This window comes from Squalius cephalus (assembly GCF_949319135.1).
Source record: "Squalius cephalus genome assembly, chromosome: 23".
In the NCBI taxonomy this organism is placed as follows: Eukaryota; Metazoa; Chordata; class Actinopteri; order Cypriniformes; family Leuciscidae; genus Squalius; species Squalius cephalus.
The window spans coordinates 19,114,703-19,139,922 of record NC_137144.1 but is presented as its reverse complement, the minus strand read 5'-3'; the positions used below and the strand labels follow the sequence as shown (position 1 = coordinate 19,139,922).

At 36.6% G+C, this 25,220-nt stretch overlaps 1 protein-coding gene across 1 annotated transcript; it reads left to right on the top strand.

Annotated features, from left to right (window-relative positions):
• Positions 1-453: 453 nt before the first annotated feature.
• Positions 454-17,936, top strand: mpped2 (metallophosphoesterase domain containing 2b). The gene is made up of 7 exons (XM_079859598.1): positions 454-718; positions 2,660-2,872; positions 4,079-4,260; positions 5,030-5,255; positions 16,361-16,476; positions 16,614-16,727; positions 16,978-17,936. The coding sequence occupies exons 2-7, from the start codon at positions 2,745-2,747 to the stop codon at positions 17,094-17,096; spliced, it is 885 nt and encodes a 294-aa protein (XP_079715724.1). The 5' UTR covers positions 454-718; positions 2,660-2,744; the 3' UTR covers positions 17,097-17,936.
• Positions 17,937-25,220: the final 7,284 nt, after the last annotated feature.

The window sequence follows — 25,220 nt, the reverse complement described above, 5'->3', positions numbered from 1 at the left end:
AAAATTTTCAAAAATAAATAAATAATAATAATAATATTGATATATCATGGTGACTTTAAGGCTGTTAAAGTTTCAAACGTAATGAATATGTTTAACACAGTGATTTTTGATATACCGGGTGTTGTAAGGCACTATTCTCTGTAAAACTGTTTTGGAACAATGTTAATTATAAAAAGAAAATTCTACAAATACATTTGAACTTTTCTATTATAATATATACATATTTGGAAACATCTGTGCTAGACCATACAGCTAAACTGATATATGGACCAGCACTTGCTTATAAAAATATAAAGATTTTATCTTAATGACAGTCTACATTTATTATAAAATCTATGCAAATAACGCTGCCAAATTCATTGGCTGTCTGACCTATCGCGTGCGCTTCCGGTGAAAGGTGCAACCCAATGGCTGTCCGTCTTTTTACCTCTCGACTCCTCTGCTATGCTCTCTGACCCCAGTGGCAGCGTCGTTCATTGCACTCGTCTCTCTCGGGCTCCCCCTCTTCCCACGTCGAGGCTGTTCTCTCTCGTCTGTCTCCCTCCTTCCTCGTCTGTCGCATTTCAGTGAGAGTGCTAGTGGAGAGAGACCCCGGGGGTCGAAGGTTCTGCCCTGCCCGCCGCGACCTCAACCCCTCACGGCTTCCGAAATACCCGATGACCGTCGTCTTTGACACATCAGCGGACAACCCCCGAGCGGTTCTGGGCCAAAAGAGAAGGTACACACAAGTCGCTTTTGAAGAAGATCGCTAGGGGAAAAATAGCGAGGCACAAAGCGGTAATGGGTTAGAGGTGGCTGGTTGTCATATTCGAGGGAAATCGTTTAGAATTATCTCGAAATACATTGGAACATTTATAAACCAGCGCAGCGGACACATTATAACATTTTCGCAGTGATACATCGTAACATTTTCGCGCCGTCAAGTTTCTTTCACGTTCATAGCTCTGCATCTGAATAGAGGAATTATGTGGAAAACGGTTATGTTTATTGATTATTATGTGCTCAGGATTACTCGTGCCTTGCTTTGTGCACAAATTATATGTTATATACGGGTTATTTATGCTATCTGAATGAACGTTTTTGATTCAGGTGCCTCATAGTAAGAAGAACAGATTTTGCATTAACAGTACAATGAAATATAGACTTTCCTCGTGCATTCTGACGCCAGTTTAGAAGCTTGGCTTTTGTTGACTGATAATTATGGAGTCAGAGGCTTCCAGCTCACCGCGAGCTGTTGGTCATAAGTGTTATTAATGTGACCGGTCTCAAGTCTTCCAGGGAGGGTGAGCAAAGTTCAAGTTTATGGCAAAAGGTTAGCCCGCCTGAGACTGTGTGTGAGTGAGGCGGTGCTGCTGAACAAAATAAATGGATGCAGGTAACAATGAGGGAGGTTTCCCCCCCCCAAAAAAAATCTTGTTTTTTTCAGTCTTTTAATTACCTACAAAACATATTAACATGACTTAAGAATGATAAATAGATACAATTATAAATTGTTAAACAATGAATTGAGCTTTTGTCTTTGTTGTCATAGGGAGAAGGCAGTAAAGCATTGTGGGAAAGGTGCATTTGACAGTTTGAAATCCATGTTGCAAGAACAACAGGAAGCAGAGCTGAGGTTCTCAACCAAGGGAAAAATTATGAAGAATAAGTTATGTAATGGATAAAATACAGTTAGGTGGGAATTATTACAAAATACACCCTGACAGGATGTTTAGGACCCCAACGTCAAGCGCAACAGATTTTAAAATGTTTCATTTTTTATTTAACTCTCACAGCAATCAATGCTTCTTTTTCTATTGATCAAATTGAGCACAATTTAAAATATTTTGCTCTATTTCAAATTGTCTGTTATTCAGCTCTTTATTTCTTGCTGGTTCATTATTTCAAGTAAATTTTGGGACTCCTGAACTTTTAGATTTTTACTTCACTATTATTTTTTTATTACTTCACTATTAAGTGAGCATAAAACCTTTGATAGATGGCCAAGGTTTTATGTTCACCATATATGCTTGCACTGATATGAAAAGTTCTTAATCGAACTTAATATATATATAAATAGTTTTTTTTTGTTTTTTTTTTGATTTTTCATAAACTGATATAATACTTCTCTTGTGAAAATATACAACGCCCCTAAATGGATAAGATGATGGAAAAAAAGGAGAGAAATAAGATAAGATGGAAATTATATGTCAATGTTCTTGTGTTTTGCTTTCAAAACTTTAATCTTTTCTCTTTTCCAGCAAAAGTATTGCGTTCCTTTGTGAAACTTAGCTTTTTTCCTTCCAGCTCATATTATTTCAATCATCAGTTTCTCGGTGCAACAACATTTTTGCGTTCTCGCACAAATACAAATTTCTCGTGGAATGCAGATTCATTAAACTTATTTTTTCCCCCATCACCATGTCCACTTATAGGGCTCTGAAAAATGTATTGCTGAGCTCTCTGTTTTTTTTGTTGAGTATAACATTTTTATTTTTCAATATAACAGAATATATCAGTAGCAGCAGATATAAGATCATTTCTACCAAAAAGTCATATATTAAACTTGCATTGAGGACAGATTACTGAATATTTTGTTGATACTCCGTACCTTCTTGTTTAATTTGGATTTGCATCATTAACGTTTTGCATCTTGGTGTCCCTGTATGTGGTGACTCAGATCAAAGCCTTGGGACTAAAGGATGCTTGCTCACCGGATCTGTAGTGTACCACTGTGACCTGCTCATGCCCCAAACAGAGGTGCCATGGCTCGCAGAATATCCTCGCAGGGGAAGGTCACCATCTCTGTGGATGAGTACAGCTCCAACCCGACCCAGGCCTTCACCCACTACAACATCAACCAGAGCCGCTTCCAGCCCCCTCACGTCCACATGTGAGTGTCTATGTACCGTGTTCCTGTAACTGAAACATTTATTTAATTGATTGATTGAAGACAGAACAGAATGCTGACAGAGAGGACATCTGGCCGCTTTTGTCTCGTCTCACTCCGTCAGGTGGTCAGAGGCTCCTGCGGCTTCACTTCTGTTGTAATGAATTAAATTGACCTTTTTAACTTAATAGTGTTGCAGATTAGGCGTTTTAATTATATTTTTGAGGGGTCCATAACAAGATAATGGCACTGTATAAATCCAGTCCAGTTTCAAATTGGATATTTGTTAATTATTCGTTCTTTGTTTATAGCCATGAACTGTCTTTCAGACTGAACGCAAGACATATAAACATTTTAGGTTGTGTATATATCAAACCAATACATTTATTTATTTTTTTTTCAGCATTTGTGCCTAAAGTTCTTGTAATCGTAATAGAGATCTTAGGGCTAAAACAGTGTAAGACTGTTATTAACCAGAGGAAGGTCAAAGGTTAGTTGAGTTGATTAGCTCTTTAACAATAGCTCTTTGACCTCAGGGTCAGAGCTCACCTCTAAAAAAACCTGATTATTGACTGATGCTGATGATGGCATAATGAGGCCCGGTGCAGATCCTAAAGAATGGAGCAGCCTGATTAGCCGAGCCTTTGCTGCTTTAATGGTACCATGCAATTAAGGCAGATCAGCACAAGCAAAAGGGATCGACCAGGATGCATGTGTCATTGAATTGCTTTTAGCTTAAGTGTGGAAGAAACTTCCATTTGTCGTTAAATTCTATTATGTAACCCGATGCAATTTACTTTTGTACAGATGTGCAGGACAGAGCAATTTATCAGCGCAATAAATGGCAATAATGCTGGGTAAACAAGTAGACTATGACATGATTCACAAAAAAGAATCTCAAAAATGGGATGTTCCTCCTTACACTTTCAATTCTCACTTGAATTTAATAGCAAACCTGTATGTCTTTTTAAGAATTTTTGACACAAGTGTTTTTTCGCCTTTACAATGAAAGGCAATCGGGACCAAAGTTGTTTTGGACCCCATTGACTTTCAATGTATAGACATTTAAAATGTCTTTTTTTTTTTTTTTTTTTGTAAAGTTTAATTTTCTTTGGTATCTTTAATCTGTTCTTAATTTGCTAATAAGTTATCTCTACATATAACAAATAAACATTCTTTCAGAAACAAACACACTCTTAATTTCCACAGGGTAGAGCCACTTCCCTACGATGCGCCGAAGCCCGTGGGTCATACGCGTTTTGTCTGTGTCTCAGACACGCACTCGAGGACCGATGGAATCCAGATGCCCTTTGGTGACGTGTTGCTTCACACGGGGGACTTTACAGAGCTTGGCCTGCCGTCTGAAGTGAAGAAGTTTAATGACTGGTTAGGTAAGTGCGCAAAACCAGTCCTGTCACCTTTACTGACAAGCACTTCCCCTGCTGTCACAACACGAACTCCCAAACAAAAGGTCAATATTAATGATACCGTTTAAGTCACTTCTACCAGAAATGGCAGAATTTAAAACAAAAACGGTTCATTTATGAACTTAAAAGCTGTGCTGTTTTAAGGATTTGTTTTAACTGCAAAAAACTCCCTGCAAATTGCAAATCTGGCCAGTGCCCTATTTTAAGATTGATGCACATAAGTGTTGAATATTTTGTCATTTTGATGCAAAAACTGATGTTATTGTTACATAGTTTTGACTGAATTTAATAAGTTGCTATGTGCACAGCATTTCTAACAAGTAGGAAGGCATTTGCTGTTACTGGAGGTGAAGAAGGTCAAATTGGAAATTGAAAAATGCCCATCTGTTGGCTTTAATAGGTGCCCTTCGGTCTGGTCTCGTTGTCCTCGGGCAGCAATTCACTTAGATGAAATCAAGGTACTTTAGGGTTACAGAGGTCAAAACCATTGTTTATTTGTTGAAATCAAAGTTATTTTTTCGCCTACGAATGGCAGCCACAGTGAGCTGTAAATTCACTTCTGGTTGGTCAAAGTCTTTTGATAATCTTTTTTCTTTGTTTAAGATTATGTCACTAAAGAATCTTGTCTAACATGTCACTTAGCATTTGAAGTCTTATGGCCACAATATTGCAAAATATTGTTGTCCTTTTTCTGCCAAAATCTGTCATTCTCATTATCTCTCTCCTCTTACAGGCAGTCTTCCCTATGAATACAAAGTTGTCATCGCGGGAAATCACGAACTTACCTTCGATAAAGACTTTATGGCGGAACTCGTAAAGCAGGATTACTACCGTTTCCCCTCAGTGTCCAAGCTGAGGCCTGAGGATTTTGACGACGTTCAGTCCCTCCTTACAAACTGTGTGTACTTGCAGGACTCTGAGGTCACCATTAAAGGATTCAGGATATACGGGACTCCGTGGTAAGCATTTCTAAATCACTGTTATCAAATTGTTTGTTACTGCTATCTGGCGAGCAGAATATTTAGTGAAGTATCAAACATTTGAATCAAATATCCTCAGCAAAAGCATAATCAGGCTTAGTTTATGTAAAGTGACTTCTAAATTCTCTCAGCCATAACTGTGTACAACGATTTTTCCTTTCTTAACACTTCATTTGTACACAAATTCCAAGAAAATTTTTTTTGTGTTTTTATTTGTTCATCAAAATTTAAGAATTTGGCTAATGTCACAAAGGCCACTTAAGTTACACCTACGTATCTTGTTCAATATCCTGTTTCACTCATCAAAACATAATGTTATGGAAGTAAAATGGGTTTCAAATGTTATTTCATGTTCACTGTAGATCTTGAACTGTTACTCCTAGATGGTACATCACGGGACTGGGATTTTTTATATTTTTAATGTAAACATTTTTTTAAATAATGTATATATTAATAATGGTACTTTGATTTGATCAGATATGGTACTCGGTCTGAAAATATTAAGAACCACTTCTAAAATATTTAGAAAATCATTTTTGGTAAAACATATTTCCAAGATGACAGTTTCTTTCTTTTTTTAAGGCTAATGTAGAATTTTGCTGCTTTTAAGTTTTTTGATAAAGCTCCATAAATCAGAATCAGTGCTCTGTATGTACAAAACATATGCAACATATGTGAAGTCCGTTAGTTAAGTAACAGATGACTGATTGACCCACATTAAGTTTGTGTTTGATTCATTGGAATCAAATAATGTTTATGTCTCTTGTATGATTTCTCATGGCTGTCTTATACCTTGAGATCGACTGATAGTCTACAGAGAGACCTCTGTAGACCTGGGTCATGCTAGACACCGTTGTACTCTCTGCTCCGCTGGACACGAGACATGTCCTCACTCGCTACAGATAGTGTTACACACATACGCACATTCACTCTCTCTCTTTCATTCCATCTACTGTATCTTTCTTCCTCTGTTACTCTTAACCCACACACAGACAGCCGTCATCACACATTGGCATCTTTAATGCAAAGACCTCAGCGTCTGATAAGCAGACCATTATCTCAGTTAACCCCTCACCCACTGGGCTGCCCCCCTCTCCGATGGGAGACCAAGAGCTTTGTGGCAGTGTGACACAATAGTCGACAGCTACTAGAAGCAGTTTATCACCTGGAGACGATGCTGACGCATCAGTTGAAATTGAATGACGGTTGTCTGTCAGTAAAATTTGTGTATTAATATAATGAGGTTTTTATTATCATCCATTTTTTGGTCACTATATGTCCTTGGTATCTGGTTCTGCAGACCTGTTTGTGGAAGACGCATTGGGCCTCATTCATTAATAAATTCATACAAAATGCATGTTTGTGCTTAGAAAAAGTTCACATGCCAAAAAAAAAAAAAAACTGCACATTTCCCCTCATTCTAATGTTAATGAATATTATTTTGAGTAAATATTATTAGAAATCTCATTTGCTTAATCAATGCAGGCTGCATTGTCTTATATATTATATTTTTATTTTATTCTATGAATATATTCTATATAATACTGTATATATTGTTTTAACATTAAAAGTTTAGTTAGTGCTTTTGTAGTCATTTAGTTATTTTGCTTCTAATAATAATAAATAATACAATTATTTTTTATTAATGAACCCTGATTATTCGGAATCAATATTATAAATATTCTAAACCTCATTAGCATATTATGATGTTATTGTCATGTTATTTATATCTTTTTTTTACACTCACACTCACACACACACACACACACACACACACACACACACACACACATTTCTGTGTGTGTGCACGTCGCATATATTCCAGGTAATATACATATTGTTTTTTTTATTGGCTTAACCATTTTTTTTTTTCCCAAAGCCACCTTTTGTGTGTGTGGTTTCACAAACGTTACACAAAAATACATAGACCATGAATCAAACCCACTATTTAAACCACCATGTTGTGATTTAAGTCTCTCGTAGAGCATAAACACCAAACATAAAACTATATTTAGTATGTCTATCTAAAATATCTTGCCGTCTTCAGCCAGGCTGAATTAGAATGCTAATTTTGGTTAGAAGTGGGGAAACCAGACATCTGTGATGGGTGGTCTTGGTGGGGGTGCTCTTTGGTCATACTTTTCCCAGCCTCTCCTGCAGGAAGTGCTTTTTGTTCCAACACATCCTGGTGCTTTGTTGGGAGCCAGGATCAAAACGTGAGGCCGACCCCGGTGTGCCCCTCCAAGTGCATGCTCACAGTGAGCCGCTGTGACCTGCCTGACCCCGGGCCTCAGCCATCAAGGAGGTCATTTACACGGCTTCATTCTTCTTCCCTACAAAGTGCTCGCTCAGGCTTGACTCCCGTCTGGCCCAAGGTAGAAGACGAGCCTGTTTTATGTCAGTTTATTTATCAGTATTCCCTTTCATGGCAGTGTTCCCGTCGCTACATTGACCTTGGCTTGATTACTCTCTGTGTCGTACCAGACAAATATCCGATATACCTTCGTATGCCTAACCAGATCATCCAATAGAAGCAGGGCAATCTCGCATAGCTCGGCAACCGCTATCCTGATAACGGCGCGTTTGGTAATCCTACTTACGTTACGCCTGATATCCACTCCGATATGTGTCGCATATATTCCAGCTTGCAGCTTTGATTGGTTTGATTAACGTGTAAGCTTGTTGTGCTAGACGGTGGTTTGGCTTTTGAAAATCAAAGGCTCTCTAATCCTCTTAGGAAAGGCAGACATAAGTCATGTGACCTGAGTTCATCTTGGGTGAGTGTTTGCAAGGCTAGGCTACGATAGATCGTGGGGGTGCGTCTTTCCTGCTGCCATAGAAACCGTATCACGGCTTCATCCTCAGTGCTAATGTGTTTTGATTATGGTGTGCTTGTGAATGAATGATCAGGGATGATATAATAGTAATTTGTGTTTTTTTTAGGGTAAACACAGCAAAGCTGTTTATCTGTACGGATACTAGATCTGAAGTGTGAGGTTTCCTCCCCCTGTGTGCGGTCAGATCATTGTGAAACTGATAGCGCTAATTACTTGGTAGGAAGTATTAAGTAGCATAGGTGTCATTTAAGGTGAGGACGGTTGGGAAGTGTCCCCACCATTTTATGAAATGGCTTGTGATATGTGTAATGCAGAGGAAGCTTTGGTAATATAGAGTTTTCATTCTGTTACAATGAGTGCTGGAATTTTATTTTTAATGTTTTGACATTTTAATGTCAACCCCAAACCTTTGTATTAAATAATTTATTTTTCCCTTTTCAGTCAGACTGAATAGGGAAAAAGCTTTTTTGCAATTGATCTATTTAGGATTTAGTTTTACATATCAAACATGGATCATGTATGCAAATCTTTCTCAGAAGCATAACAAATTGTTGTGTTAGCTGTAAATTATGTGAAAACTGTTGGACATTTAAAATCGAACGCATGTACAATTTACATGTGAATAACATAAAGTAAGGGTGGGCGATATGACCAAAATCTTATTCCACGATATAAGAAATTTTACATTATAATGATATATATACCACAGTGTAGTTAGGATTAGTTCACTTCAGAATGAAAATTTCCTGATAATTTGTCATCCAAGATATTCATGTCTTTCTTTCTTCAGTCGAAAAGAAATTAAGGTTTTTGAGGAAAACATTGCAGGATTTTTCTCCATATAGTGGACTTCAACGGTTATCAACATGTTGAAAATCCAAATAGCAGTTTCAATGCCGCTTCAAAGGGCTCTTCACGATCCCAGCCGAGGATAAGGGACTTATCTAGCCAAACGATCGGTCATTTTCTAAAATAAAATAAAAACATATATACTTTTTATCCACAAATGCTCTTTAGCGACCAGATCTATATCTACCATCTATATCTATGTATCTCTACCTTTTGCGATAAAATAAAACACTCCTGAAATTATAGTAACAATTACAGAAGAATAAAATGAGGCATATTTTGTTACCTTTTGAAGCTTGAAAGGGTTCAGTTGTTTTATACTATCATCACTGACCTTGTTAGAGCTCATTTCCCAGTACATTCAAACTATAATTTTCATCATCTTCAAAATCAATATTTTGATCACTGACAGTTTCTTTACTGGATCCCCTTAAGTTACACTAATATTTGATTGCGTTCAGTACTTTCTCTGCAGTAAATCGCTGAGCCATTTCAAGTTTTGCTGATGATACTTCCTATTCTTTTGTTTTCTGCCTGCGGTAACTATGAGTGAAACGTCACTTCATCATTGTGTATCAGACATTGCCACCTTGTGGAATAAAGGTGAATTGCACTTATTCAATCATCAAAAACTCAAATATGCTTACACTGTTACACACACACCTTGGGGCGCCTTACATTTTTTATTAAAAAAATGAATGGGAAAACAGGCATTCTTTTATAATTTAATTTTTTTTCTTGTTATATTGTTTATAATGAATTGATTGAGGAATAATAAGAAGGTTGGTGTCTAACTTTAAAAAATTAATAAGGAGGGTAGTGAATGACGTCCTGGATCACCAAAGACCCGAGGTATGCGTTTAATTATGTTTTTCAGGTACAATAGATTTATTTACCATCTAGTTACTAAAATAGTACAGAAATTGAATAATCATATGAAAAAATAAAATACTGCATGCATAGTATTCACTGTATGAATTAAATATAAATTTATTGTTATTAAAGATACAAAAGTTATTCAGTCAAGAGCAGTAAGTTATTTTATCTTTTGTTTGATTAACATTAATGTCACAGAGAGCAGCATGCATTTTAGGCCGAATGCATGGATTCATTATACTAATACACAAGCGATTTACACCCAACTGTTTACATGAGTACTCCACATGATGGGCATTTTGACATAATTGTGTGTGTATTTGACCATTCAAGCACAATAAGACATGAAAGAGAACTGAATTTGGGATTAGTATGTTTTACAAATGGCTGTGTTGGTTGGTTTGCTCTAAACTGTCAAGGCACCGTATTGGGTTTCTCATGTAAATTGGCCTCCTTTCTAAAAGATTCCATTTCCACTGGCAAGGATGAGAAATATAAACATTTTATGAAGCGTTAAATCATGTAATACACTGGCTTTAGTAAAGATGTAAGATTTGACAGGCTTGTTAATAACATCTTGAGAGCTTAATGTGCGTTAACATGTGCTGCACCTGGGTAGCGTTAGACTCTTGAAGGCCTGCTAATGAATATTAATTGACTCATCTGAATTGAATTGACTGAATTGAGATGTTGAAAAGAATCTATAACAGTCTGATGCTTCTCATCTCTCTTCTGATTTTCACATTCATCTATCCACAATATGATGGCTTCCACATGTTCCCTGTGAATCAATCCCATGGCCTTAGTGTTGCTAGTGCCACACTCTTCCCTTTGAGTTACAGAAGCATATGCTTGTTATACTTTAGCTTGCACGTTTTCATTTTTTTTTCATTCGTTATTGACCTTGATGGAGGAAACCCAGAACTTGCATGCTGTTCGTAAATTACCTCGTTCATCCGGCCCTCTCAGCTATCAACAGAAGCCTCTATAGAAGTAACAGTTTTCTCTGGCTACCTGCTCACGTCACTGGTTGTAAGCTGACCCCTGGTCATTTGCCAGTGATAATAAACAGCTGACATCTCCTCTGCTGGGCCTGCTGGTGGCGGATGGGAGGGCATAGTGTGGGCACAGTGAAAAAGAGAGCGAGAGCGATGGACCAACTAGAAAAGGAGTCTGATGCTGTTAGTAAGCAGGCTGGAAATATGTTGACCACATATAAGTTTCCCCCAAAACAAATCTCTTCGCATGCTTCAAGATTGAAGTGGGCCACTTGTTTTTTTTGTTACAAAATGTTTTAATATATTTGCTGCCAATCTTGCTTTGGGATGTGTGCTGTTTGGTACCATCACAAAATCACACTAGACAGGAAATCCCATCTCATTTCCTCTCTAACTCTCTAGTTTCTCTTCTGTCCCGTGTTCATCTCAGCTTTTTCTCTCCTGAACATTGATAACCGTCTCCAGCATTACTTTCACAATCACACATCTTTCTCTGATCCCCCTCTTATTTCGCTGTCCTGCTGTCAGGGGCAGATAAATATTTCAGTAATCCTTTCTGCATGTGAGGTGTTTGAAAGACTGGCAGGCCTGTGCATTAGCGTTGCACACTGATTCCAAAGCAAGCACTGAGTGTGTGTGCGTGCGTGCGTGCGTGCGTGCATGCGTGTGTGTTAGTTACTGAGGCTCAGCCGGCTGCTCCTGTGTGCCAGTGTGAGTGTGTCCAGGTCACTGAGAGTTCATCAAAACAAAGTGCTGACGCAGCCAAAACAAACACACACCCGCAGACACAAATATACACTTGTGTCCCAGTACTGAACAGTTTCTGACAGTGAAAGCTTTCTTTCTCTCTCTCTGTTTTCTCTCTCTCCCTTTTCTTGGTATTTATATTCAAGATTATTGGAGTTTAAAAAAATATAATAATGTTTAATTCTAATATCTATCTATCTATCTATCTATCTATCTATCGGGGTTAATTTTTCATTAACATTTAGTAAAAAATTTAAACATTTATTTTATGATCTTTAAATGTATTATATTAATGTTAAGCAGAGGTGATTTATTTTGTGATAATTACCAGAAGACTGAACATTATCTCACTTATTACACCCCTAATAATAATGAATGGACATGAAATGAGATATTTATACTAAGAAAAAAAGAGACCGCAAAATTTATATGAGATTCATGAAACTAGCAATCGAGTATTCCAGAAAGCCCTGGCTGTAATAATACATTTCTTTTATCCTGCCTTCCTTTATTTGTTTGATTTATGTGGAGTAATGACATCACATTTATGACTAGCTTGATGTGCGGATGAAAGCCCGACTCGGACTCTGACGTTGATGTGCGAGTTAAAGCAGAGGAGCCTGAGTATGTTTGCAGGAAAACTTACAGGTTTGAGAGATTGTACCCAAGGGTACAGGCCTGGTTCGAAAGCAACCACTCGCCTTTATTTGCCTCTCCATCAATCATCCATGGACAAGTCTACATACACACACTTACACTGAGACCTCAGCAGCCATTTCCTGTGTTCAGCCTCTATTTCATCCACTATCAACTCCATTCTCTCCAATCTATGAAGAAGCGTTAATGGCTAGACAAACATTGGATACTGCCGAGTCAATGAGCCCAGCCTGTGATGATGGACGTGTAATGTCGAATCCATAAATGACTGCGCTCTTAAGTTTGGTTAAGGGGGATAGTAGTAAAGTGACAGCTTGTATTTGACTATTTTCTTACATCTTTGTCTTAAACAAAAGAATGGTGGTAATCACTGTTATCTGTGCAAATCAAAGACTAGGCCTATGGCAAAAGCACATAAGTTAAACTTTAATGAAAAAAATAAATAAAAGCTAATAAATAATATAGTGGCATATAAATAATATCAAAATAAGCAATAAAAGCTTTTTTTTTTTTTTCATGTACTTTTTTTGTCCTGACCAACAGCAATAATTGACATTTTGTTGATTGCTGACTTAGATTCTATTTCTATAGCATTATTTTGTGTAATACAAATTATAATAAAAAAACCATTAAAGGTATAGTGGAAAAAATGTATTCTGTCATCAACATTTACTCACTCTAATGGCCGTTGTAGCCTAAAAGTTTGTGTAATAAATTCTATGCTGAATTAAATATAATTTATATAATTCTTCAATCCAATATAAATTGTAAAGTTACTTTTTGTAATGTCTATTTGATGCTTTTCTCATTTAACACAATAATGACTTTAAATGATCTTTTGGGGGTAATTTCTCAGCATTTTTCTTAGATTAATTAATCGCCACATTGTGTTTTATATATATATATATATATATATATATATATATATATATATATATATATATATATTTCATGACACAAATTTCAGCACTTATACATTTCATAATTGTGTGTGTGTGCGTTTTTTTTTAGTTTTGTTTTTTAAGCGGAGTAGATGCTGGAACATGCATCTGGTGAGGAAAACTTTGTTATTTGACAGACCCTGTTCCCTTGCAAGGTTTAACTGGGTCTCTAAGTTTAATTGGCAGTTATTTTAAAGCGACAGACTCCATGCGTTTCAATTTTTTTCCTCTAAATCCTTTTTCGTTCTCTCTGTAATTGGTTTTCAATACACTGCTCCAGGGCTCTCTCTCTCTCTCGTTATTTTGAGGTGGTACAAAGGACTGGGCCCTAGTTCCTCGTCTATTTCAACATTATTCAGTGAATGAAAAAAGATCCAGGTCTCAGGGAACATGCTGTGAAAACCTTTCCCCCCTCTAGTCTTAACCTCCTGCCTCTCAGAGGCTCAGACTTTGTCAAGTGCTCGTTGTAAAATGACCTCTGGACAACTGGGCATGTGTGCTCATACATATATGCATGCCTGTGAGTACGGCAGTATCAAGCTCTTTAAGACTCATTAATGCTATTAGCTGCTACAACTTAGCTACTTAATATTTGTAATCTCATCCTTCCTAATGTTTCTGTTTTTATAATCATCAGATTCATCTATCAGGTCATATCATAGCCGGATTTACTAAACTTATGAAAGAAGTTAAGAAATTTCTTAAGATAAAGTTCATAAGTCATGTTCTTGCCAAAGATGCTCTTTGCACTTTTTGCAGATTATCGTAATGATCATAATAAACACGCACACACTATTTTCGAGTTCAGCACATTTTTACATGACATTTTTAAATGCGTAATGTGTTAAAAAGAGCCTTGTATAATTATATAATTAGAAATTAATTAGTAATCAGTCCCTATCTGACTTGGTGTCACTTCAGAGTACTAGTGCACATCCCTAGTAATAGTAGTAAATATTATATCTATTGTTAAGGTGTTTTCACATTTACTGCTGCTCAGCGAAATTTCATGCGGGAAATCCAGTCATTCCAATAGAAATCTGTACGAATTCTGGAAAAATCTGGAATTTTTGCATGAGGGCGAAAAAGTTCCCAACACATATTTAAGTAAATAATTAGACACGGGATATTGATCTGAGTTAAAATATTTTATTAGCTCTTAAAGCGCAAAGCTTCCGGGGAGAGAGCCGTTGCGGGGGGGGGGGGGGGGGGTTGGGGTTGGTCGGTTCTGATTCGGGAGTATAGATAAAAGCCCGGATCAATGAGAAGTCCTATTACAACGACCATCATTTGAAGTGTCACACTGTTCTGAAATTATCGTACATTATAGGATTTTTTCCATTATTGATCGTACATCGTACAGAGGTCAAAATTATCGTACAAATACGATAATTATCGTACATCTGGTAACACTGAGCGGTTGTTATCTGGAAATAACTTCTCGCTGGATGGTGCTATTGACCAATCAGAAACAAGTATTCCACAGAGCCGTGTAATAGGCTAAGATGATTTAAAAGTACATTATTTTAGGATTTCAAATGCTTCTTAAATTTTTTTTTTTTAAAGCACAGTCTTAAGAAAAAAAAAAATCTAAGAACATTCTCAAGAAATGTTGAAATCCTGCACTGTACTGCAGCTTCTGAAGTGCCGTTGAGCAGTTGCAGACGTTGCTCTCCGCAGTGCTTCCAACTCTCATTTGTCTGCTCAGTCTCCATCCATCACCCAGCTCTGCTTATCAGCACGGGGTCAGTTCCTGCCCTCTCTACCAAGGCCTACATTTAGCCCTGGCCTTGCACAGCCTTGTCTAGCTGGGCCCAGACACTTGGCCCTTATCAGACTGGGTCTGAGAGTGGTAAATAAAGGTCTGGCCCGGGTTACCGCAAGCTGTCAGCAGGCCCATCCCAGAGGGGAAATAAAACTCTTATTAACATGCTTCTGCTCATTGGTGCTGACAGCTTGATCAATCTGCCTCCTCTGCAGATGACCTCTGCTCCGCTCCGAACCGCTGGACGCCCTGATGGAGGCTCAAATGAATAGCTTGAGTTGTGCCGTGGCCTCAAATCTAATGCTGCAATACTCTTGAGCCATTTTTCATGTTTGTTTTATCTTTTAAAGAAAAAGTAATCTGGATACTTTTTGGGTTAGATCGTGATGGTCAAAAATTTGTCATCTAGTTGCCCATCAGCTGTCTCACAATGAATGAGGTAATTTAGTCTAAATTTAAATGTAAATGTATCACACTCACAAATAAATAAATACTATATGTATATATATATATATATATATATATATATTATTTGCCCCCTTGGTAAATATGATCAAAGATGGCTGTAAAAAATAAATCTGCATTGTTTATCCTTTTGATATATATTTTTTTTTTAAATGCAAAAATCGAACCTTTTATTTAAGTAAAACAATTGAAAGTGGGGGGAAAATCACATTATGAAATAAATGGTTTTCTCCAAAACTGACTGGGAACAATTATTTGCCCCCTTTTATTAAATAACCTCCTTTTTCCAAGATAACAGAGTCTTCTCCTATAATGCCTGATGAGGTTGGAGAACACCTGACAAGAGATGAGAGATCATTCCTCCATACAGAATCTCTCCTTAAAATTCCCAGATCCATGTTGGTGCTTCTCCTCTTCAGTTCAGCCCACTCATTTTCTGTAGGGTTCAGGTCAGGGACTGGGATGGCTATTTCAGATGCCTGGTTTTGTGCTCAGTGACCCATTTTTGTTTTGATGTTTGTTTTTGGATCACTGTCCTATTGGAAGATACAAACATGGCCCGTTATAAGATTTCAAGCAGAGGCTGTCAGGTTTTGATTTTTTATGTGTTGGTATTTGATCGAATCCATGATGCCATGTATCTGAACAAGATGTCCTGGACCTCTGACAGAAAATTAGGCCCACAGCATTAAAGATTCAGCAGAGTATTTCATTTTACACATGGGGTACTTTTTTATCCCTAGATAGATAGATAGATAGATAGATAGATAGATAGATAGATAGATAGATTTTTTTCTTTAAATGGCTGCAGATTCATGCAACCTAACAACTAGTCTATTTTGAAATACTGTCGACTTTTGGCGTATGTGTGTGAGAACAGCATGCAGGCATGTGTATGATGATTTTGACATTTATGAAGTGTGTAAAATGCGTTTGTCTGCTCCCACAGGACCCCGTGGTTTAATGGATGGGGTTTTAACTTACCTCGTGGCCAGTCTCTCCTCGATAAGTGGAACCAGATCCCTGAAGACGTAGATATTCTTATGACACATGGGCCTCCTCTAGGTAAGCATTGAGGAAATGTGAATGTAACTGTAGAGCATGTTTACATCAGTTTGTGTCTGCTGATGGATTGTTGTATTTTAAAGTCATCATAAATGTGATGATACGCAACTAAGGATGTGATGTTGGGCTTTGTCCAGGGTTCAGAGATTGGGTCCCCAAAGAACTTCAGAGAGTCGGCTGTGTGGAACTACTCAACACTGTACAAAAGAGGGTCCGACCCAAACTCCACGCATATGGAGGAATCCATGAAGGTGAGGGCTTAATTCTCTTTATATATACATATATATATGTATGTATGGTATGTATGTATGTATATATATATATATATATATATATATATAAATCTTTTTTATTATTTTACTATTTAAATACATATTTAAAAACATTGAAAATATTAATCTAAATGTATTAAAATATTGTTTAAATAGGTAAACAAGTATTTCAACATTTTAAATAAAATGCACATAAAATAAATTAATAAAAATGTTTTCTCGTTCTCAGGGTATGGAACAATGACAGATGGCTACACAACATTTATCAACTCCTCCACATGTACAGTCAGCTTCCAGCCCACCAATCCACCAATCATATTTGATCTCCCCAACCCAGGAAATTCCTGAGACTCATTAAAGCCCCACCTCCTTTTTTCTACATAACTCTTCCTTACTTAAAATTAATGGTCTTTTTGTACTGCTTGTATTTAAAAATGCATGGAAATGAAATATTTTTTAAAGTCGGCAAAGAAGAACTTGTGAATTCATATTTGTAATTTGTTTGCATCAGTTGTTTTCTGTTTTTCCTTTTTTTTACTGGTCAGGATCTTAAAAAGTGCATTATAAAGGTACTCCTAAAAGCGTCAGCAATACTTGACCATGTCTGATTTAATTGTGCTTTGTAAAATTATTATAAAGTTATTTAAAGTTATGAACTTATTGTGTGGTGTATATCAATTTTGGATTAAATGGGTAAGTTCATACTTCACTCATGTCAAAGGGTCCATTGGGTCTGATATTTATTGCTGCAATCAGACTTTGCTCTTTTCTAATCAAGAAGACATCTTTATCTACCAGGTCATTAAACTCATTAAACTGAGCATTTTGTACTCTCAACATAAAGAGTGGCACAGTATGTGTCAAAAGATGAAAGCGTTTTTAAATGGGGTGTTGTGAATTTAATTCGTTGCATTATCGCTGTGGTGTTTTGTCCTACAATTACAGTTTAGACTAGACTGATTGGGCAAATTTTCGAGATCAAAAAGATACCATGTTTTAAAGTGGATGAGATTTTACTATGTGCCTCAGGAGATATACAAAGATACATTTGGTAAATGTCTGTAAAGTTTCAAACAATTATTTATCGTATAGATTTGCAATACCATCGCATTTGTTTCAAAACTATACGACGTAACATTAAGCCATTTAATTTCCATCGCCATTATTAGTTGTAATATGTGCGTTGTATATTTCACTGTGGATCTGCAATCTTGTGAACACACACATACACACACACACACACAAAAAACAGTTTTATGTCATTTCTGATATTGTAAATGCTTACTTTATGTTTTGTGACTTTTTTTATCCATTGTGACTTTTAGCCAAGTTTATATGCAAATAAAACAAGGTTTTTATCTGATGTCTGTCATTTATCTTTTTAAACTCTATCAAAAGAAATGTTATTATTTATACACCTATTGACCCATATGTCATTCCAAGCCTAACTTGACTTGAGTTTTTCTGTGGCGCACAAAAGAATGCCTGAGCTGCTTTTTTTCCCACAGAGTGAAGTGGGACTGTCAAATGCCAAAAACCAATATCAATAAATTAAATAACAGCAAAGACATGTATATGGGTCAAATGAAGCCAAATGAAAGCTTTGTGTTTAAAGGGGTGGTATTATGCCCTTTCACAAGATGTAAAATAAGTCTCTGTTGTCCCCAGAGTGTGTATGTGAAGTTTTAGCTCAAAATACCCCACAGATATTTTTATATAGCATGTTAAAATTGTCAATTTTTGAGGGTGAGCAAAAACGCACCGTTTTGTGTCTGTTCCTTTAAATGCAAATGAGCTGCTGCTCCCGGCACAGGGGGCGGAGCTTCAACAGCTTGCACTCACACAGACATGCACTGAAAATTTAAAAAACTTTTAGCCTTTTATGTTCAAACCGTAGTCAGACAATGATGGAGAGACTCAAGAAGAGGTGATAACATGTAGAATGCAACAGGACATTTCTGAATGGTTAGTTGATGAATTTATGTAGCTTATGTGTAGTTATCTTCTAGTCATTGATTAGCATATAATGTCTTGATAATCTATAAATGTTCCGGGGGCGGGGTTTATGTAAGTTTTAGGGTTGGTGATGTCACTAACCCTGGAGGAATGTCATGTAGTCGCTACCAGCCATTTGTTGTAGTGCTTAAAAGGTGATTTCTTTAAAAGCAAATATCTTCCTTTGCTTTGAACTTTGAGCATTGTAACTTTGCAGATGGTGTTTATGCTCAAACAGCAACATTACACACTAGCTAAAGTTAAAAAAGTGAAATAATAATCAACCTCCCCTTTAACAAACTGAAATAATATCCACTGAAAACATGGCTTAATGGTCACCATTCGCTCACTATGTGGAAAAGTGCAGCTTGTTCGACCTGTACAAATATCTCCTTTTTATATCACGGAAGAAATAAAGTCATACAGGTGAGAGTGGATAAAAGAGGACAACGTTTTCAGTTTTGGATGAACTATCCCTTTAAGAGCTTTATTTCTCTCCCACAGAGTAGCCTAAATAACGATGTGTTCGCACATTCAATTCGAAGTTTAGCAACGGCTTTGATTGATTAATGAAGTCCATTAATTACCCCACATCTGTCAGACTTGTAAGAGAATAGATAGCGTCGACAGGGATGGCCATAACCTCGTGTTGTCCTGTCAGATGCTATTGATCGTGGATATTTGTCAGCGCAGCCTTGGCAAGCTCGTCTGATGGATGTCACAGGCTGATGCCAACTCTGACCCCGCGTGTGCTCCCACTGATAGCAGCCGCAAAGATGTCAAATAAAACGACGCTTTACAGTGTCAACCAACATTTATTTAACAGAATACACTTTCCAAGAGCTACAAAGAACGGCTCTACAACACGTTTTTTTCCGGGCTTTACGAAGTCACAATGTTACTCATTTAAATAATACCCGCCCACGGAATACATGAAAAAGGTGCATGGTCTGGTTGAGCTGCTGCTATGTCAGAGAGTGACACTCTTTTGTCCACCCCGTTTACAAAACTCATTTGTTTGACCTTCCTAAGGCTGATGAACTTAGAGTTAAAATTTATTTTAAACACTGTTCAACGTTTATCTGTGTGCTGCACATTTTACGGAAAACTGCTTCCAGAACCACAATGCAGGCTACGCACAAAAGCTTCTCCTGAAATGGAGCAGTTCCCACTTTGTCAGGACAATCTGTTGTTTGTGGATCACAACTTGTAAGTATGTCTTATTATTTGTATTTGTGTTTTCTATTAACAGTTCCAATTATAAGTTTTATGTTGTTGCTACGATGTAAACAAAGGGAAAAGCTGTTAGCGCCCACTGGCCTGCTAGCCAACATTAGTGTTGATATAGTGTTTACTGTAGCTTTTGTAAGCTCTCGCTTTTGTAAGACTGTTCACCTCCCCTTGGGAAAATTAACCATGGTTTTGTGATTGATTACTGTTTGCATTACCATAGTTTTTCGACAAATATTACAATTAAAATGTGTATAACATCATATAAAAAATAAAAAAAACATACCACTCTGAAACGTCCTGTGAAATCCGTGCTTGCAAAGTCCGTGCATGAAATCTGTTCTGAACGATTAACACATGCAAATAATTCAAAATCGTTAACGCCTTAACATAATTCAAGGCAAATTAATTATTGAAGAGCATGTGAAATTGTGTCATTACCGTAATGTAATTTACGTCACAGAGTTAGATGATCTCAGGAGTTTATCAAACTGATTTGGTTATTTGGTGTCCTTTTCTGAAAAGACACCTAAATTTACCTTGAAAAAAGCTTGCAGAAAGCTTTACATTCTACAGGGTGGGCCATTTATATGGATACACCGTAATAACATGGGAATGGTTGGTGATATTAAAGTCCTGTTTGTGGCACATTAGTATATGTGAGGGGGCAAACTCCTCAAGATGGGTGGTGACCATGGTGGCCATTTAGAAGTCCACAAACAGGACTTTAATATCACCAACCATTCCCATGTTATTACGGTGTATCCATATAAATGGCCCACCCTGTACTTTAATCTGATGGTTTACTTAGCTGGATTTAGCAAATGATGACAAAATGAATGTGTTAAACAAGATGGTGGATGCTGCTGCTGAGAACTGAATTATGAAAAAATTCAACTGCTATAGAAAGTGGAATGTAAAGTTGTAAAAAATCAAATTGGCTCTAAAAGTTCATGTACAAAATTATTCAACCCCCAAAAGTAAATTTTTGCGCAGAATCTTCTATTCTTTATAACCTCCAATAAACACTGCCTGTAAGTGCTTACAAGCTTCTGCCACCTCTCTACTGCAATCTTGGCCCATACCTCGCTTGAAAAAACATCCAGATCACTGATAATCGTTGGTTTTCACAAAAACACTGCTTTCTTCAAATTCCACCAAATATTTTTTATGACATTTAAATCTGAAGACTGTACAGGCCACTCAAGAACATTATACGACTGATCCCTGAACCAAGCTTCAGTAGGTTTGGATGTATACTTTGTGATGGCTGTCCTGCAGGAAAGTCCATTGATCTCTGCACCGAAAGGATCACCATCTTTGCCAAAATGGCTTAATACTTCAAAGAATTCATGATGTCCTTCAGTCAAAATGTCCACTTCTTGCAACAGCAAAGCACCACCATACTGGACCACCTTCATGTTTGACCATGGAGATGGTGTTCTTCTGCTCATAAGCTTTGCCTTTTTTTGCACTAGACATTCCGCTGATCCATGGGTCCAAACATCACTCCATTAAACATTCTTCCAGAACGATCTCTTTTTGAACTTTTTGAAACGTGGTAGTTCAGCCTGCTCTCACGGCAATTCGTACGAATTCTACGAGGTGGCTAATTCGTACGAATTCATACGACCTCACTCGTACGAATTCGTACGATTTTTGCTAAATCGTACATATTTTACGAATTGCCCAATTCGTATGAATTCATACGAATGACCTACCCCTGACCCCGCCCCTAAACCTACCCATCACGTGGGTTTAGACAAATCGTACAAATTCGTACGAGTGAGGTCGTACGAGTGAGGTCGTACGAATTAGCCACTTTTTTATCACTCGTATGAATTCGTACGAATTGGTCGTGAGATAGCGTTGCGTAGTTGCGTAAGCTGCCAATGGAGGAACAGAAAGCTCTCACATTTCATTAAAATATCTTCATTTGTTTTCCGAAGATGAACAAAAGTCTTACAGGTTTGGAACGACATGAGGGTGAGTAATTAATGACAGAATTTTCACTTTTGGGTGAACTATCCCTATATAATATACAGATATCAAATATTTTCCACATATTTATTTATTTGGTGAGAAGGCGTGTAATAAACAGGATAATGTACAGTCAATGCCAATGTTAGGGATAATGAGTTTACATCACACGTAGTCAGTCAGTCCTATCTCACCTTGTGTTTCAAGATGTCCCCAATTCCTTTGTGTCCTTTCTTAATCCTAATATATACTAAATCTATGCTTAACCTGATCTTGACCCTAAAACAAATCCTAATCCTATCCTTATCTTAGAAACCAATTATTACTGCTCAATTCATTATAATATGCGTGAGATGTAGCTATATTACATTATTTAGATACACATAGAAAGCAACCTTTGGACATCTTTGATAATGCATAAATTCCACCAATTTAAAAGTAGAATCTGAACCCACGCCTAAACTTTTTAACCTATACACAAACCAACTCTCAACCTGGACTATGCCTTTCCTCTGTTTAAATATATGCGAAATTATTAATAATAGTTTTGATAGACCACACCACATGATGTGTAAGTTCTTGATATATCTCAGTCTTGAGGGTTTTGGCTCCATCTTGTGGCCAAAGAAAAGGTTATTATGATTATTAAATTATTCTATTAATATATTCTTCATATATTAAGAATCATCTCTTGTGTTTTCTCTGCTACGTTTCTGACGATTGATTGAAACATATTGATTGTATGTTTAATTGTATGTCTTTGACATTTATATGTGAGTGGTTTCTATTTGAGTGGAGTAATGTTATCAGTCTGCTTGTATTCACAGTTCATATTCAACCTACCAGGAGTTGGGATGAATATGTTTCACTCTTTGCTTTTGTTAACAGAAAAAAACTTTGTGCCTCTATTATTTCAAGTAGTTCAGAAGTCGGCACACATTAGTCGAGAATGAATTCCAACTTGAACGCCAATGTAGGCCAATGCATTTTCCAAGATCAAACAAAAACAAACAAACAACATTTAATTTATTTATGCATCCTCTAATCCAATACATGCAAAATTATATTTTAAAAATATGAAGTGCATGCACTGATACTAGGAATATTTCAGAAGTACATCATTACTAGATATAATTTCTTAATAATTAATGAAATAATTTATTAGTATTAGTACGGTAGAAAGAATAAAACAGATGAGTTTTGTGCTTACATGGCTGTATGATATGAAGAATCATATCACATTGGTGAACTGGGGATTTTTAGGATTTTGACACCCCCTGTTGACCATGGAGATCATTGCGCTCAAATCCTGAAAGTGAAAAACGTAGAGCCTTACAAAACTGGAACACAAAAGATAAGACATTTCTAATAATAATACAAATATAAAATATTCTTTCAACAAATATACATTTTTTCCCTTTAAAATGATGAAAAAATAGGACATCCATATATAATGGGTTTCCACTGTTCAATGTAGAAAGTATGTGTTTAAAAAGTACAGAAATCATTTAAGATGCTGTTGTATTTATTTGACCACTAGGGGGAAACAGAACTCCATGATCTACTACACAATGTTACATTCAATATAAAAACTGTCAAGACCATTTCTTTCTTTCTTTTTCATTTTATACATAAATATGCAATATATGTATATTTATTTAATTTATTTTAATTTTCATATTTAAAAAAAAAAATCACATGACAATACTTATTTAATTGTAGCCTATTACACACACACGTTGGGTTTCCATGTTTTACGGGGATTTTCCATAGAAATAATGATTTTTATACTGTACAAACATTATATTCTATCCTCCAACCCTAAACACAACCCTCATATAGACAACTTTCTGCATTCTTACATTTCCATAAATAAAACCCCCCACATAATTTACCCTCCACACATACACATTCAGAACAGAGAATCAGAACATTGAAATATAAATGTCATTTGTGTCTTCCGGCAAATATGAGTGTTAGTGTGTGAGTGTGTGTCCCGAGGGTAAAGTGCCTTTACATTCTAGTGCCATAAAAACAACCACATAAACTCATTGCTTTCTTTATAATATCAATAGTGCTCTGTTTATGTTGCAATAAAAGACACACAGGAGTAAATCAGAGTAAGGTAGATGCACATGGAAGATCTTAATATTTCATTCAAAAGAGAATCAATAATTCAGAGATCTGAAAGTAAAGTGGACAGCCGTAAAGCCGACATAACATGACAAGCAGAGCTGAGGTTAAAGGTCCCTGTCACAGAAACTAGCCTGGGATCAGGCTCACTATTAAATGACCTTCTTTGAACATTAAAAAGTATGATTCAAACCAGTCATGAACATAAACCAGTCACATGTACAAACACTGTTGTCGCTTTAATTTTCAACCTCTCAAACTCTCTCATACTGCCTGGAAAATAGCTTTTTAAAATTACAGGCCTCACATTTGTTGTAAGACCAAAACAATTATGAAAGTCTAAAGAATCGACTAATTAAAAGGTAATTTCGTCTCATCAGATCACAACCGCACCCCCCTCCCCCGTCTGCAGTTGGGGTGGCCCATCAAGGCCTGACATTTAAATGGGCCGATGTTGAACACATGCGGAATGATGGGACTGAATCAGATGGAGCTCCCGCTGGGATGATTAGTGTGTGGCTACTCAGACACATTGCTTTCTCTCAATCAGAGCGAAGCGTCTTCATTTACATGCGCTGGCTGCTGTCATTAGTGCTTATGCAAAGGAGGAGACTGATTCTGGGGCCGGCTCACCTGCAGCATCAAAGACACGGTCGGTCTGGATGTACACACACACACACACACACACACACGTGTATGAACAGTTGTGCTCATAAGTTTACACAACCCTAGCTGAAATATTCAGAATAAACAGAATATTTATTATCTTTATTACTACTAGCATAAAAAAAAACATACATTTTAAGTCTTAATAAAACATTTAATATTGCATTTTATGATTTGTATTGTTTTAAAATGATTAAAATACATTTTTAAAGATTTAAACATTTTTTTTTTTTAAAAAACAAAAACATTTTTCAGAGATAAAATCTTAAAAAATAAAATAATAAAAATGCCCTGAAGAAGATATGTCAACAAAATATGTCAAAGTAATATTTTACACAAATTGTCCTATGAACATTTAAGACAATTAAGAAAATGTATTTATAATGGGGAAAAAATTAGAATGAAATCTTTCATTTTTAATTAAAATATGAATAACAAAGAGATTTTTTGATTGCATGATTAGTGTTT